General features: G+C 41.5%; 1 protein-coding gene across 5 annotated transcripts in view; it reads left to right on the top strand.

Annotated features, from left to right (window-relative positions):
* The window catches only part of slc8a2b (solute carrier family 8 member 2b), a 134,217-nt gene that overhangs the window by 103,506 nt on the left and 14,976 nt on the right, over window positions 1–15,735 (top strand). For all 5 annotated transcript variants that reach the window (XM_047594121.1, XM_047594120.1, XM_047594118.1 and 2 more), the window contains 4 exons: window positions 3,129–3,254; window positions 3,360–3,555; window positions 4,818–4,948; window positions 11,535–11,908. In XM_047594121.1, coding sequence (XP_047450077.1) covers window positions 3,129–3,254; window positions 3,360–3,555; window positions 4,818–4,948; window positions 11,535–11,908 — 827 coding nt within the window. The remainder of the gene's footprint in view (window positions 1–3,128; window positions 3,255–3,359; window positions 3,556–4,817; window positions 4,949–11,534; window positions 11,909–15,735) is intronic.

Here is a 15,735-nt window from a genome sequence, read left to right as displayed (position 1 = left end):
CAGTAGATAGACCGAGGCCTTTAAACCCCCTAACCCCAAGTGAAACCAACTGAAATGGTAAAAAAAAATATAAACATGTGTCCTGCATTCTTTTACGAGGAAAATCTAAACCCTTCCTCTTTATTTTTGTTAATATTTCTAGAAATCTCATTTTTTTTCCGTTGGTGAAAACACATTTTCTAACTGGAGGACAAAATAATGATTTTTTTTTTAGTCTTGGAGGAGAAAGTAAACTTGTAAATAAATGTGACAAATGGTTCCAGTTTGGATTTCCATTTCCTAACGTGACGCACGGATGCTTTTCTCTGCATTTTTATTTCATTTTAGTGAATGTTTACCTCTTTGCTTGACCGCTGAGGTGGTCGCCACGGTAACCTGAAGTGGGTGCATGGATGGAGAGGGTTGCTTGTTTTTTTTTTTTTAGAGCAGCCAACACCGTCACAGAGTCGGTGTCTAATCTGTGTGTAGTTGTGAGATAAACTGGATAAGTTCGCCCTCCACCACCTGGTGAATGACGAGAGTCGAGTGCGCTCCACCTCTGCATTTTGCTATTCGAGGCGACTGTGTGGGCAGAAACCTACAGCTGCAGTCTTTGGGCTTCACTTCCTCTGGCAGATGTTTCATTGAATTAAAGCTGTGAAAGAAGTTCTTCACTCACTCCTCCAGTTATTATCTACTGACTGTGGGACTAACTCTCAGAAAAGTTCTTCTCTCTTTTCTGACTACACACTCAAACAAAACCCACACCTATGTATTCACTAAAATCAGTGCTTCCCAAAGTGGACCCTGTGGCTCCTTAGGCTGATAAATGTTACAAAATTTTACTTTTACACAAGCTTTTTGATGGTTTATATAACATTTACTGAAGTAGAAGCAAAAGGTAAAAGTAACAAATTGCAATTTGCAAATATCTCACAGATAGTCTGACATGACCAACAAAACTACGATTACTTGTAAAGGTAGAGAGTAAAATTAATGTATTAACATGAAGGGAACTCCTGGAGGACAACTCGATTGACCTGACTGAGACCTGTCCACGATACGTTAATATATGGTACGATACGATACCATGTGACCTAATATGCTAAGATGTGATACGATACCACAGGACACTACACGACCCGACCCGATACAATACGATTCGATACGACACCACACGACCTGATATAACAAGATATGTTACGTTACGATATGATACGATACGATTGAATACGATACGATACGATTCGATACGACACCACACGACCTGATATGACAAGATATGTTACGTTACGCTATGACACAATATGATACGATACGATTCAGTACGATACGATAATATACCACACGACATGATACGATACAATAAGATACGAATTGATACGATACGATACGATTCAGTACGATACGATACCACACAACATGATACGATACAATAAGATACGAATTGATACGATACGATACGATACCACACAACATGATACGATACAATAAGATACGATACGATACGATTCGACACGATACGATACGATACGATACGATACGATATATGATATGATATGATATGATACGATACGATACGATACGATACGATACGATATGATTCGATGCGATACCACACGACCTGATACACCAAGATACGTTACGTTACGTTACGTTACGTTACGTTACGTTACGTTACGTTACGATACAATACGATACGATACATTACGATACGATACGATACGATACAATTCAGTACGATTCAGTACGATACGATTTGATTGGATATGATACCACACCACATGATACGATACCATAAGATACGATATGATACCACATGATCTGATATATTAAGATACGTTACGATACAATACAATACCACAGGACACTACACGACCCAATACAATACGATACGATACCATACCATACCACGCGTTACGACACAACCTGATACGATGCGATACGATACGATACGATACGATACCATACCATACCATACCATACCATACCATACCATACCATACAATACGATACAATATGATACCATACCATACCATGCGTCACGACACAACCTGATACGATACGATACAATACAATAAGATACGATACGATATGATTTAGACAAGAAATTTCCCCACTGTCGGATAAATAAAGGATTAACAGCAGGCTCCTCTTAATGTCCCATTAAAATGTCATCAGACTCCTTATATTAAATCTTTGTTTACCTTAAGTAGAGGATAATTTAAATGGAAGAGCCACTATTATATTACTACTGATATTATTTATTACCATTAAACCTTATTATTTTGCGCATGACTGCAGATTTTAATGGGATGAGATGTCATTTGAAGGTTTGCTGTGGTTTAATAAATCACAGCTTCAGAGAAAATAAATAAGTTCATTCCTTCACATTCAGAGCTGGTAAACAAACAAAGAGCATGTCAGCTTAACACATAGCCAACGGTTAAATGTCCGACCGTGGAGGAGGATTAAAAAGGCAAAGTGAACATCAGGTAACAGTTTATTATAATGGTGCATCGCGGGTTGAAGGTTTAAGCCTTTTAAGAAGCAGGGATTCTTGTTGAAACAAAGATTATCCTCCCATCAGAGCCCTGTTCAGACCTCGCATTAACATCCGACCTGGATAATCTCATCGCATCTGCCCAGTTTTAAGCACCTGTGTTCGTTAAAACGTGTCTCCACATGCGTCCACAGTTTGTCTGCATGTAAATAAACAGCTGCGGTTGTGTGTGATAATAATAATAATAATTTCTTTATTTATCTCCATCCTGACATTAGTTATTTTAGAAGCCAAACTGAATCCTGGAAGCTTCCAACCTCAGAGTAATGTCACTGCTGAGCAGTTTGAAGCAATAAAAGAAGAGTCTCTGATAATAATGATGATTACTGAAGAAATACATAACTTAACTGCATGCATCAATAATTAAGCACATGCAGAACATTTTAAAAGGCTTTATTTTTACTAAGGAATTCTCTGGTTGCATCTTTCCAGTAATGCAGATTTATTTTACTTTACTGTTGTTGTTGTTTTTTCTGAATGAATGAAGAAAAGCTGAACGAGTTGGTTTTTTAATGTGACCCTGACTCATTGTGTTGTTGTGCAGATATCTGAAGTGTTTCTATTTGTTCTCCTGTCTCTCCTCCAGGTGATTCGTATTCTGAAGGAGCTGAAGCAGAAATATCCGGACAAAGAGTTGGACCAGCTGGTGGAGCTGGCCAACTACTATGCACTGCTGCACCAACAGAAGAGCAGAGCCTTCTACCGCATACAGGTAACAAACAGTCCCCGAGGGGGAACACACAAGGTTGTCCAGACCTACAAAAGAGACATAAACTAGTTCAAGGACGTCACGTCTTATTTTTGAATCTCCCTCCAGGCGACTCGTATGATGATCGGAGCCGGGAACGTCCTGAAGAAGCACGCGGCCGACCACGCTCGCCGTGCGGCCGTAGTGGATGAAGAAGCACCAGAAGAAGACGACCTGGGGATCTGCAGCCGCATCTCGTTTGAGAGCGCCCACTGTCAGTGCATGGAGAACTGCGGCGTTCTCACGCTGGCCGTGGTTTGTCAAGGTAAAGATGGAGACGGCCTGATTTAATGTGTCCAATAAAGAAATTAGCTGCAGATTATTTCTGCTGTGAAGTTGGACATTTTAACATGAAGGTCTAAGGGACTGACTCACTGTTGGAGCTCGAAGAATTTCCACATTAGCTCAACTCAAGCTGAAACATCGCTTTTATTCAGGGCCTACATTACCCATGATGCAACTTATACCAGCAGACCAGAGTCATATATTAGAGAGAGTTTGGTCAACTCAAATTATGGCGCCATGTTTGATACATCAGAGGTTAGATTCTATTCTAACTCTATGGGGCAGATCTAATATGTTGAAATAAATGTCTTATTTCCACCATTAACAGGCCTATAAATGTTATTAATATGTAAAAGGTCCTCACTTAAATATCCCAGCGTCTACTTCCTTTAAATATCTTAAATAAAATGCTTTGTAGCCCAATCACCTCATCAGTCATTAAGCTGTGTTTACCTTCTCCTCAGTCTCTGTGTTCATCCATCACCGTTAAAAGGTTGAAAAATTATAAATACTCAGAAATAGTGAAAATGAAACTAGTCTTACTGTCATTTAGTATTATCATTATAGCATTAGCATGCTAGCCATAATAACTTAGTAGTAACTGAGGTAAAGTTACCTGTGAGTCAAATGTGTCTGTCTACATGGACATAAATGACATGAACAGTATATATGATGCTAGCTGCTATTTTTCTAAGCCTTTAGTCTAGATAACTAGCTAGCATAAGGTTAGCATTAGGCTAGGCTAACTTCAAACTTCATTCATTTAAGATCAATGTTCACATTAATGATGGTGTGACTTTATTTTTCCATATAAAATCTTAACAAACGTCAAAGAGAGACATTGACATTTACCTCATCACATAATAGAGAGAAACCAGCTGACGTCCAGTTCTTCCTTTTAATCTTCTGCTCCATAACTTTCTCCGTTTTCCTGATCCTGTGCTGGAGCCGTAGCCTGAGCACTGTGGCATATTTAAACTTTTAATCCAACTTTATTCTCTGTTATTGCCACTTCTCTGTGGGTGAATATTGGTTAGATGTGTCTAACATGGCGCCCATGAAACACGTGACCAGCTCAGAACCAATCAGCGTAGAGGGACAGCTCAGACGGTTCTGGATCAGTCTGAAAGTGGCGTCCATCTTTATATACAGTCTAACAACATTGCTGCATCATTAGTCTAAATGATCATGTTGTAAATGCTAATAGGTGCTTCATGACTGAGTTGTATTTGTGCTGTTCAGGGGGTCTGGGAGAAAACACCTTCTACGTGGACTACAGGACAGAGGACGGTTCAGCCAACGCCGGCTCAGATTACGAATACAGCGAAGGAACGCTGGTGTTCAAACCTGGAGAGACTCGTAGAGAGATTAAGGTGAGTTAGATAAATACTAGAACGCCTCGAGATGTGGCTGACGAGCTCTGACTGTCACAGGTATAACGAGGAATGGAGGAACCGCATGCAATGAACAACACAGTCAGTTTAAAGAGTAAAAAATAACTAAATGAGCAGCTAGAGTCAGAAATAACAGTTCAACAAATACACAAGTGGAACAAGAAATAAACAGACTATCACAGAAGTCAAGGCTAAACCGGTAAAAGCAAACAATAAGGGAGGAAGAAAGGAAATAAAACTGACAGAACACAGGGACTAAGAGTTTAAATAAAAACCAAAACAGAATAATAAATACTGATATTCTGACATAGATTTTTCCAATATTTAAATTGAATTACTTCAGTTTTTCTGTTGCAAAGCATCAAAGAGAAGCCTTGTTAGAAATAAAATGCATTTAAAGTAGCTGATTATTGGGAGAGAGACCCTGATCTGAGTAATTTAATCCCGATCATCTCAGACTTGTCATTCCTGCTCATTTGTTTTGTAAAAGTGTCTTTTAGACTTTTAGACTTAGACAGACTTCAGTGATCCATGAGGGAAATAACTTGGTCACAGCAGCTTAGTTACACATAAAAGTAAAGAAAAATAAAATTAAATAAAATAAAAAACTAAATAAATATTATCTACTAGAATAAAATAAACAGTGTAATGAAAAAATGGACAGAATTAGCATTAAAAACAAATTAAAATGAATTCTCAGTCGTGCCGATTTATTTTACTTTGCTTTCATCTTGAGGAAATTATGCTGCACATTCTTCAGATTCTACTTTCTCATATTTCAAATTCTTTGCTCTGTGGTGGTTAAAGCTGAACACAAACTCAATGGACCCGTCATGAATATCTGCTGACCTTCACCATGACAGGCTTCAGGTTGAGGATATTAAAACATTAATTCACGGAGCTCGGCGATGAGATGAAATTTTAATGGTGTCTAGCTGATCATGTACGTTTATGGAGCGGATCCTGCAGCTCGGCGCTCGGCCTTGTCTTTGCTTGAAAGGTTGGAAATAGAAACAGAGACAACAGAAAAGTGAGAGTTCTGGGCTGAGACGAGTTTAAACTTCATGGAGGTTCGTAAAAATGCTGCAGGCTCCCGAACAACCGGCCGCATTGGCTGGAAAAAAAAATGTGGGACGATATCGGAGGAGATCAAAGCGAAGGAGGACGAGGAACGATGATGAGATTCATAATGAGACTCACAGAGGGAGAACAGATGCTGAGACTGAAGGAGAGGATGGGAACATACACCCATCAGGCATAACATTATGACCACCTCACTAATACTGGAAGAAGGGTCTGGTCTGGTCTAGGTGGGTGCAGAATGTTAAATTGTCACAAGATGGTTTAAATGTTATGTTCTTCTCCTGTCAGTGGTCATAATGTTGTGGCTCATCGGTGTGCATGGACTTGAAGTCATGCTGCTGTTGATTGTGAGTAACTGATTTGTAAGTTACGTCCACATGAATGAATGTCAGGTCCGAAAGTTTCCTGGAAGCGTCTTCAGATAAAATACCAGAGGAGAATTATTTCCCCTTCATGATTCTACTTTTATTCTCCCCTGTTACTACATTTTAATTGAATTTTCACCTTTGGATGCGTTTCCTCCATTGTTATTCTGTTCGAGTTCGAGCAGCAGGCGCATCAGACTGAATCAAACCTTCATGGTGGATCTGCTGCAATGAAACCACAATGGCTCCAGCTGCTTTAATCATTCTGTGGCTTTCACAGCTGTGATTTAGATTAAATGAGACTGTGGGAAGATCTTTTAGGTGTCACATTCAGGGGCCGTTATCAATCAGTCAAGGTGTGTTTAGTGGAATCTAACTGCAGCTATTTAGTTGTGAACTAATTTAACTCCACGGTTCAGATGGTGTGTTTGTGTTTAAGCTCCGCCCCCCAGATGATGTAATGGTCCAGTAGATATTTACAGGAGAATAATCAGTTCACAACCTTCACAAAGCCTTTGGAAGTAATTAAATGATTATGTTGCTGCTCTCGCAGTTCAATGATCCACTTCAGTTTTTCCTCAGCTGAACTCTGAATCAAACACCACAGCAAAGATTTCCACCGTGGAAGCTGGAATAAAAGTGCGCTGTGCTGCGTGAATTAAAAAGCTCAATGCATCAGGTGACGACGCGGCGCTAAGACCTGCTAAGACTCTGATGAAAGATCAGAGAAAGGCTGAGAGAGTAGAAGCACGAAGCTTTAAACACAGACAGCGCAGAAGGAGAAAAAAGACGCTGAGTGCGTTAAAAAAGGTCGACTGCAGGAGTTCATCGATCTCTGAGACGGTCTGAAATGAGAAGCAGGGAAAATCGATTGATCTTGGATCCCTCATAGTTCTGTAATCGTCAGCCTTCACATTCTCTGTTATCCACCCATCAAATAAAAAGAGAGCAATGTTCGCAGCGATGAAAGTGCCGCTGTCAACTCTTTGTTGAAAAGACAAAAAAAAAAAAAACAAGACGTAATCACCTCATCTTGAAGTTACGAATGAAAGAATCTAATTTGCATCAGCGCTGCAAACAAACCCGGCTGATAAATAATTACAGACATGACTGAATGTCTTTCACACAGTATGAAGTCTTCAGTGTCTAAGTCAAGTGTGACCAATCAGCTTCGTGCCTCAGGATAAAAAAACAAAGAACACAAAACGTTCTCTCTTCAGGGCGACGCCGTGTGAAAAGCTGACAAGTTAAATGAACCGGCGGCTGAATCCCGAGCAAACAGAGCTGCGTCATCATTAACAGAAATAAGAGTCAATTATACACGATTACATAAATCTGAGTCATCATCACTTTGTGCTTTTATCCACAATAAACAGGAATTCATTTTTATTTAGTTTGCAGTTTATTTGCCAACTAATCAATAACGGTTCGGTCTGATAAAAGAGCTCCGGAGGCAGAAGCAAAGGATAAATTATACAATTATCTATTTATTTCCTCATATTTTCATCCAGTAACACGTTCATTAATCACCTTCAGGCTTTATCTGGAGGTTTCAGGTCGTTTTTTTATCTTGGGAGACTTTGTATTGATTCTGGAGCATTTGTGCTAAGTCCGGTTTGAAATATGGTCATAACAATAACAGTAACGGAACCAGTGACCAAATTAAAAGGTGGGTTATGGCACGAGTAAGGACTCATGCTAGAATAACAGCTCAGCGAGTTCACAGCAGCCACTGGTCTGAGCCCAGCGTGGAGCTTTTCTTTTATTTCTTCTATTTCCATTTTATCAAGTCTTTGAAGTCCAGCTGACTTTCAGTGGACCATGTCGTCCACTGAAAGTCAGCTGCAAAGTCTGCAAAGTCTGTCCTGCAACATTGTTGACCTCAAATAGTCTTTTATAACTTTAACTCACTGAAGGGAAACAGCTCAGATGGACCAGACTCTCTAATAAACGTCTCATTTCTGGAGCCTCTAGTGGACGTTAGCGGAACTACAGTTTTTGGCTCTTGCTCTTTCACTTAATATCGGATAAAGATTCACTGAATCTGCAGCTTTTCTCTGATTTATTAACTGTTTGGAAATGATTTTATTCTCTTTCAGTTCACTCACAGCATCATTTTTATCCACAGACAGCAGCTGGTTTCAGTGAAAAACGCTCTAATGAGCCGCCGTGCGTGACCTGCCAACAGCTGACAGACGTAGTTAGAGCATAGCTGGTGAACACCGTGCAACATTTTGCAGCTGAAGAGCCAGATATTGCTACAAAGAGTTCATTGAGACACCACTGACACTGTTAGCGTCATGTCACAACTGGTTTCTGTCGCCAAAGAGTCTAAAAATCAGTGAGTGCACGTTAATAAAATTAGTTTTGATTTAAAAAGTGAACCAGTGATCAGTCTCTTCTCCTCTGCCTCTGTCCAGGATGTGTTGACGTCTGAACACATCTGGCTCATTGGATTACTCCGCTAACTTAATGTGATCTGGGAGCCCCGAGGTGTCGTTTAGCGAGCGGTGGCGCGATGAACGGATGATAACGGTCTCATGGAGTCGGTGACTTTTTCTGTAAACGGAGCTTCTGTTTTTTTTCGTCCGGGGAGCTGACGGACGCTCAGCCTCCTGATCAGTATTCAGGTCACCACGCCCCAGCATCCAGGCCAGGGCCGACGTCGATTCACTTTAAATTCAGAACAGAAAAACCAACGAAAATCTCCTGAAAACAAAGAATTCCACCTCCAAAATTTAGAATAGAAGCCTCCTGCATTATGAATTATGTCGGCGCAGTGTAAATGAGATCTGAAGAATTTAAGATGATGAATTTGATGCAGATCTCTTTCCTTTATCTTCTGCTCTGTTCTTTAAAAATAATGTTCAGGTCTTATTTATCAGACATTTGCTGTAAAATAAGATGAAAACATCTCATTAACTCATTAACTTGAAGAAATCCGGTTTACTTTCACTCTTTCTGTTGGTTTTCTTCCCCTTGTGGTTTTCCTGCTGCAGTCCTTGTCTGTGTCTCTTTCCATTTTTAGTTTGTCTTTCACTGGGTTCATTTTCTTGCACTTTCCCCATTAAAACAACTCTTCCTGGTATCTTTCATCCAGTCTTTCCCTGCGTGTGTCCGGCCTAATGCCTCAGATTTAACAACCTGCTGCAGATACAGAAAAACCACCAGAGAAGCTGTGACACTTTATTAATTTACTCCTCGTCCCTCCTCTCGAAAAAGGCCGCGCTCTGACTGCATGTCGCCACCAGATGTGAGCACAGCTGGAGCTCTTTCCCCGGCTCGTTGTGACTCTTAACGTCAGCCAAGAAAGCTTCTATCACGTCTGACAGCTCTGCACGCAGACGTTCCTCCAGGCCAACAAGTGCTGCACCCTCTCCATTTAGTTTGTGTTAGACACATTATTAACTAATGTGTCTCAACTATATTTATAACAACCAAAACACAGACTCTCCGTCTCTGCAGCCGCCCCGATAAGCTGCAGCTTGTCTCAGTGCTGCTGGTCACAAAGCAGCCGTGAAGGAAGTGCAACATAAAAAGACCAGTTTTATTAATGATCGCTTAAATATGCAGCCCGTTAGCCTCTTTTAGCTCATTGTTTTGGTCATTTTTATAGAGTCACTGATTAGCCGATGAATAAAGTGGAGCATCTTGCAGATAAAGAGAAAGTGAGCTGATGCAGGACAAACCAACTATACTCTAACGCATGATAATGCAACAGCATGATGAGCTTCAGGCTATTTCAGTGTGAGCAGAGATTAGCTAGAAGCAACACTTAAGAGTAGCAGAGATTGCAGCTGGTGTCGTACTGTAATTCATAAAATGTCAGATACTGAGTGGAGCATTAATGCAGGCAGGACGTCCATTGGTAAATCTCAATCATCTTGTCTTATTATTTGCAAGGTTTTACTCATGATTTCCTGTCTGCACCAGTTGTTTTCAGTCGGCATGGTCACCTGGCACAAAGATCTGTCAGTGTGTGAGGGGAACACGCTTATTCTAAAGTGTTTTTGGAGCCAAATCTGGACCCATTCGGGGAGTGTGAACTGATTACCAACCCCGCTGCAAACACATGTCACCAACAGCCTATGAAGTGAGATCAGGACACGGGACACGGCGCCAGGAGACGACGGGAAGTAGCGGGAATATCAAAACAACGTTAGCGAACAGCGACAGATCATGTGGCCTAGGTTTGCAGACCGTCCCTTGAAAAACAGAATCATCTCGTACTTAGAAACAAAGTTGCGCGTCCTGTATTGAGATGAAAAGGGAAACGCGCTTTGTCCCGTGTTTTAGAGTTGGTAAAATGTCGTTTACGTAAGCTGTGACCAATGGAATCTATCTGGCTCTTCTCATTGGTCGAGGTGCTGTTGCTTGGAAACGACAACAAACATTAAATACAGAAGAAGAAGCAGTTTGTATGACGCCGCTGATGCGATGGATTCTCACGTCTCTGATGCGGCCGGTACAACAAGCAGCAACATTAACGTTTCTCCTCCGGAGGCAAAACCAAAAGAAAATCCTTTAAAAGAAAAATGAACGGCAAAAAGACAACGTGTGGTTGGAGAAAGACAATGACACACCTAGCTAAGCTAATTTTTAGGCCTGGAAAAAGAGAGTTTGGGTCAGTTTTTATGTAGCCTAGTTGGCTAAAGACAGGATGAAAGAAAATCATTTTGTCCATTGCCGGTGTTGTGCGAATGTAGTAGTCTGGTCTGGTTCAAAATGCCAGGACTGATTTATTTGTCCTAGTCCACAGCCCGGCTGTCCCTTATTTATTTTTCAGGGAGTTGGCTAATGTAGCCTGTTGTCCTTCATCACATGTGTGTGATCCCCACTTTTTCAGAAAAGGTTCACCAGTCTGTTACTGTGAACTTCTAGTCTTTACAAAAACACAAACAATTTGCTCTTGTTTTCCTGAAAAGTTCAGATATGACTTATGCTATAAAGCTATATGCTATAATGATTTGCTGTTTTCTCTGCAAAATGCTTTGCAACCCACCTCCACCCCAGCTCCTCCTCTAATGCTGTTTCAGTCTTAATCAGTCATTTCTGCACCGAGATCCCAGAATCTTTAACCTAATCTGATCACTCAAAGAAAACTTCTCTGTCTCCAGGTCGGCATAATCGACGACGACATATTCGAAGAGGACGAACACTTCTTCGTCCGCCTGCTGAACCTCCGAGTCGGCGACGCCGAGGGGATGTTCGAAAGCGACGAGGCCGGAGCGGCCCCCAAATGCCGCCTGGTGGAGCCCCTGGTCGCCACCGTGACCATCCTGGACGACGACCACGCCGGCATCTTCACGTTCAGCGAGCGGCTGCTGAGGGTGAGCGAGAGCGTGGGCACCATGGAGGTGACGGTGGTGCGCAACTCGGGCGCCCGCGGCACCGTCATCCTGCCGTACCACACCGAGTCCGGCACCGCCAAGGATGGAGAGGACTACGAGGATGCCCGGGGGGAGCTGGAGTTCACCAACGACCAGACCACGTGAGTCCAGATCAGCGTCATCAATCTGACTCATTATTAGACGACAGAGGATTTTCTTTGCAGCCCTTTAGCCTCTTTTAGCTCATTGTTTTGGTTGGCCAACAATCAAATAAGTCACAGGTGAATAAATAGTTGCAGATAAAGATGTTTATATTTTTCTCGGGCGTCCGTCGTTGTTGAACAAACCAACTCTTCTCCGATAAATGCTAATATCCGCTGGGTTTTCTAAACAGTCGTCATGACAGTTTTATGAAGCGATAACGCGCCATGAAGCTATTTTTGCCTCCAAAATAAACTTATGAAGGCCTTTCCCCAACAAATAAATTATTTAAAGACAAACTTGACAGTGAAAGGAAATAAAAAGCAACTTATTGATGCAGATCTTTTAAGGCGGTTTCTTCCAGAGTTTCTGGGTCAGTATTTGTATCGCGTTCAGTTAAACAGGTGGAAAACAGATACTTTGCTCCTTTGCTCCTGAATGAACGGATGATTTACTGCAGAGAAGAGTTTGTCTTTCTAAGCAGAAAGAAGTTTTTTCCCCCATTAACCTTTACTCCTCTCTCAGCCCTCCTCACCTCTCCTCTTACTTATTCTCACCTTTCCTGCCAGACAACAACCCCCATCCATTATTCACGAAGCCTGACCAGAGGAGATGTCTCATTAAGTCTGTGGTTGTTTATGACTTGGTGGTACCTGAGTAAATCCTTCTCTTCGTGGACCAGCGCCATAAAGAAGGTTTATGGTCCGTTCTATTTGTCAGAACTTAAAAGTTCTGAGCTGGAATTTCCAACTGGAACGTCCCTGAAGTCGGATGTTTTTTACTCAGAAAGTCGTAGAATCATCATTACGCCTGAGTTGAGTTTCCAAGATGGCCGCCCCGTGTGTAAACAGTAATTAGAAACTCCTGTAATATTCAGTTTATTAGCTCTTCTGGTTAGTTTTTGCTTCATTAAATCGGCCGTACAGACAGGATTTTTCCACATAAATACGTTGAAATGCTGTTACAGTATATTTAATTTTTTTTTATATGGAAACTACAAGGCTATGTCATGCTAACAACGGCTAAAAACAACAGCAAAACACCATCGTAGCAAACTGTGATTAATAGTGTATCTTTTCTACGTTTACATTAAACAATTAAAATTTTTACACTGGAGGCATTTTATACTTTAATTTCACTCTGCACTAAAAATGTAATTACTGAACACACCAAGTTATATTCGGACATGGAAAGAGCTTTCATGGAGGCGGCCATCTTGTTTTCCAACTTCTGTAACTGGAACAACAATAACTCGGGTGTGACGTCGTTCCTGGCTCCGAATTCCACCCTCCGAGGTAAAAGGAAGGTGGCATTAGTGCAGGAGCGCCCTGTTTGTATTTCAAACTCCCAACAAATGAGCTCAGATCTGTAATTATGAGGACGCTGGTGCAGTGGAAGCTTGTAGCTGTTCTGAGTCAGAAAGGACTGATGGTGAACCTCAGGGTGTTGGTCCGGTACAACTTAAAGGTCATGGGACTAAGGCTCCGTTGACGCCTTCACTGTTTGATCCTCTTTACTCTGACAGCAGTGTGAGTCCCTGAGTCGACGTTAGCTCGGCTCAAAGTTCATCTTCACCGTCTGCAGCTGGAGCCTCGGGAAGAAAGAGCAGCACAGACGGTTCCAGTCAGAAGTGAGAAGGATGAAGATGGAGGCTGACAAGACTGTGAGACTCAGACAAGAGCCCACATGTCTGCAGCATAAGTCTGTTTCTTACTTGGAGTGTTACTCTGCAGCGTTTGGATGCACCGTGTTCACTTTACGACTGGGTTTCGGCCACTTCTGCTGCAGTGAATCAGACGTTCATGGTGAATCAGAAGAGTTTTGGAATCACATAAACTGGATCTTTCAGGGTTTGCAGCAGCAGCTACTGCAGCACACACGGGATAAATAAAAGTTAAATAAGGACAAGAAATAGAGAGTTAAATACAATGAAAGGATGTACAGATATTTTGTTAATTTCTCTCGCATGTTCATGTCAAATCGAATAATTGTTTGGATGCATTCGTGCAGCAGCTTCATGGTTCTCGACATACGGTTGATTTTAAGATGTAATTTGATTTTAAGATGAAATTTTAAGGTGGTATTAGTCCGAGATTAAACCTCTGCCTCCACAGCCGGTGTCAGAGCTACTTTTCTCTGATTGAACTGAAATCCACCGGACGATTAGCTGTCAAATAAATCACCTTCGAGGCCGGCGGGTCTCTCCCTGTGGTTGTGTGACGAACTGGAATTCATTGCTCCATGTGTGGTATTGATTCCAGGAGCTTTGAACCGATGCAAAGACTCCGACTGAGGTGAGACGAGGCTGCTGACGGACGGCTGGATGCAGCTCAGCGTGTTTCTGTGACGATACAAAATATTTCTCAGTGTCTTAGCAACACATCGGCTCTGCTGATTAATGACAGTCCAGACTCTAACAAACCACGTAGCAGCTGCTGCTGCTGCTGCTGACAACGCTGTCGTCTTTTTCACCTTAATGCACATGAGCATCGTTTTATCTGCCTCCTCTGGGCCTGGTCTCCTCTTTCAGCTTCTGTTTGATCACAACCAGGTTCCTACGCAAGTATGGAATTTGAGTTTATAGATTTCTAGGTCTGCAAAAGTATGGAAAATGAAATAAAATGATAAATATCTAAAAAATGTATCTTATTTCTATCAGCCTTTATCTTCTAGAAATGATTTGCATGTATATTCAGAATAATTCCATAATTTATTTACATGATACACAACTATTTACTCAAATGCCATAAATTTGTTTCTTTTTTTTACTGAGAACTTTTACTTATTAAATTTCAAATGCGTAGGAACCCAGCTCAAGTGATGCCTTGATTGACAAGCATCCATCATTTCTGTGTCTGCAGAAATCTTGTGTCGTGACCAGACTCACGTTAATCGATGCACATCGTTGCTTTTCTTCAGATTGTTTGAGCTGAAGATGAAGTAACTCGCTGCAACCATGAGTTACCGAATGTAACCATGGTTCTGTGAAGTCTCCGGAGGTTAAATAAAACAGACGCTGTTTACATTATAAAAAGAAGCTGCATGTTTACATCACACACGAAGAGGGGAGACACTGTTAAATCAGCTGTTAATGGGTTTATGTTAAACCAGATACGACTCTCTGTGTTGGTTTACTGTAGTTTTTAGATAAATCGCCTGGAGGGACGCGACGTTTCGCTACAGTTCACAGCCGCCAGTGTTTAATTATCTTCCTTTCTGCTTGTGTTCACCTCTTCTAATCACCTCCCTCCTTCGTTCCTGTCACTTTCACGCCACGTCGCTCCTCAGCCATTGATTGCACCCGTCTATCTGTCTCCCTCCTTCACTCTTTCGTGTCTCGTCTCTTTTACTCCGTTGATTTTCAGATTCCTCTCTCTGTGGACGTCCGCCTGTCACTGCCTTTTTTTTTTTCTCCTTCTCTCATGAATGCATGAATCTCTTCCTTCCCTCTCTTTATTTTTCATCCTCTCCACACCTCACCCCCTCCCATCTTCTCTCCCCCTTCGTCTGTTGTCAGAGTAGATATTCCTCTTACCTTAAGTGGTGACATTTCTGTCCAGTCGTCCTCAGAGACACTAAAGAGTCTTGTCATCACCGCTTCACCTTCACCTTCTCTCCTCCGATAGGAAGACATTATTTCTCATGTGTAAACACCAGACGTCTGACTCTCTTGTCTTCTTTTATCTCTTCATACTTTTCTCTGGTTCTCAGTGGACTGAACTTTACAACATTTTCTGTTTCTGCAAAAAACTGCACAGGAGAAATTATATAAATATCTCTGCATTCA

The sequence above is a fragment of the Mugil cephalus genome, chromosome 9 (genome assembly GCF_022458985.1).
Source record: "Mugil cephalus isolate CIBA_MC_2020 chromosome 9, CIBA_Mcephalus_1.1, whole genome shotgun sequence".
NCBI classification, from domain to species: Eukaryota; Metazoa; Chordata; class Actinopteri; order Mugiliformes; family Mugilidae; genus Mugil; species Mugil cephalus.
The sequence above is the reverse complement of the archived record's forward strand: the minus strand, read 5'-3'. Positions and strand labels throughout refer to the sequence as shown.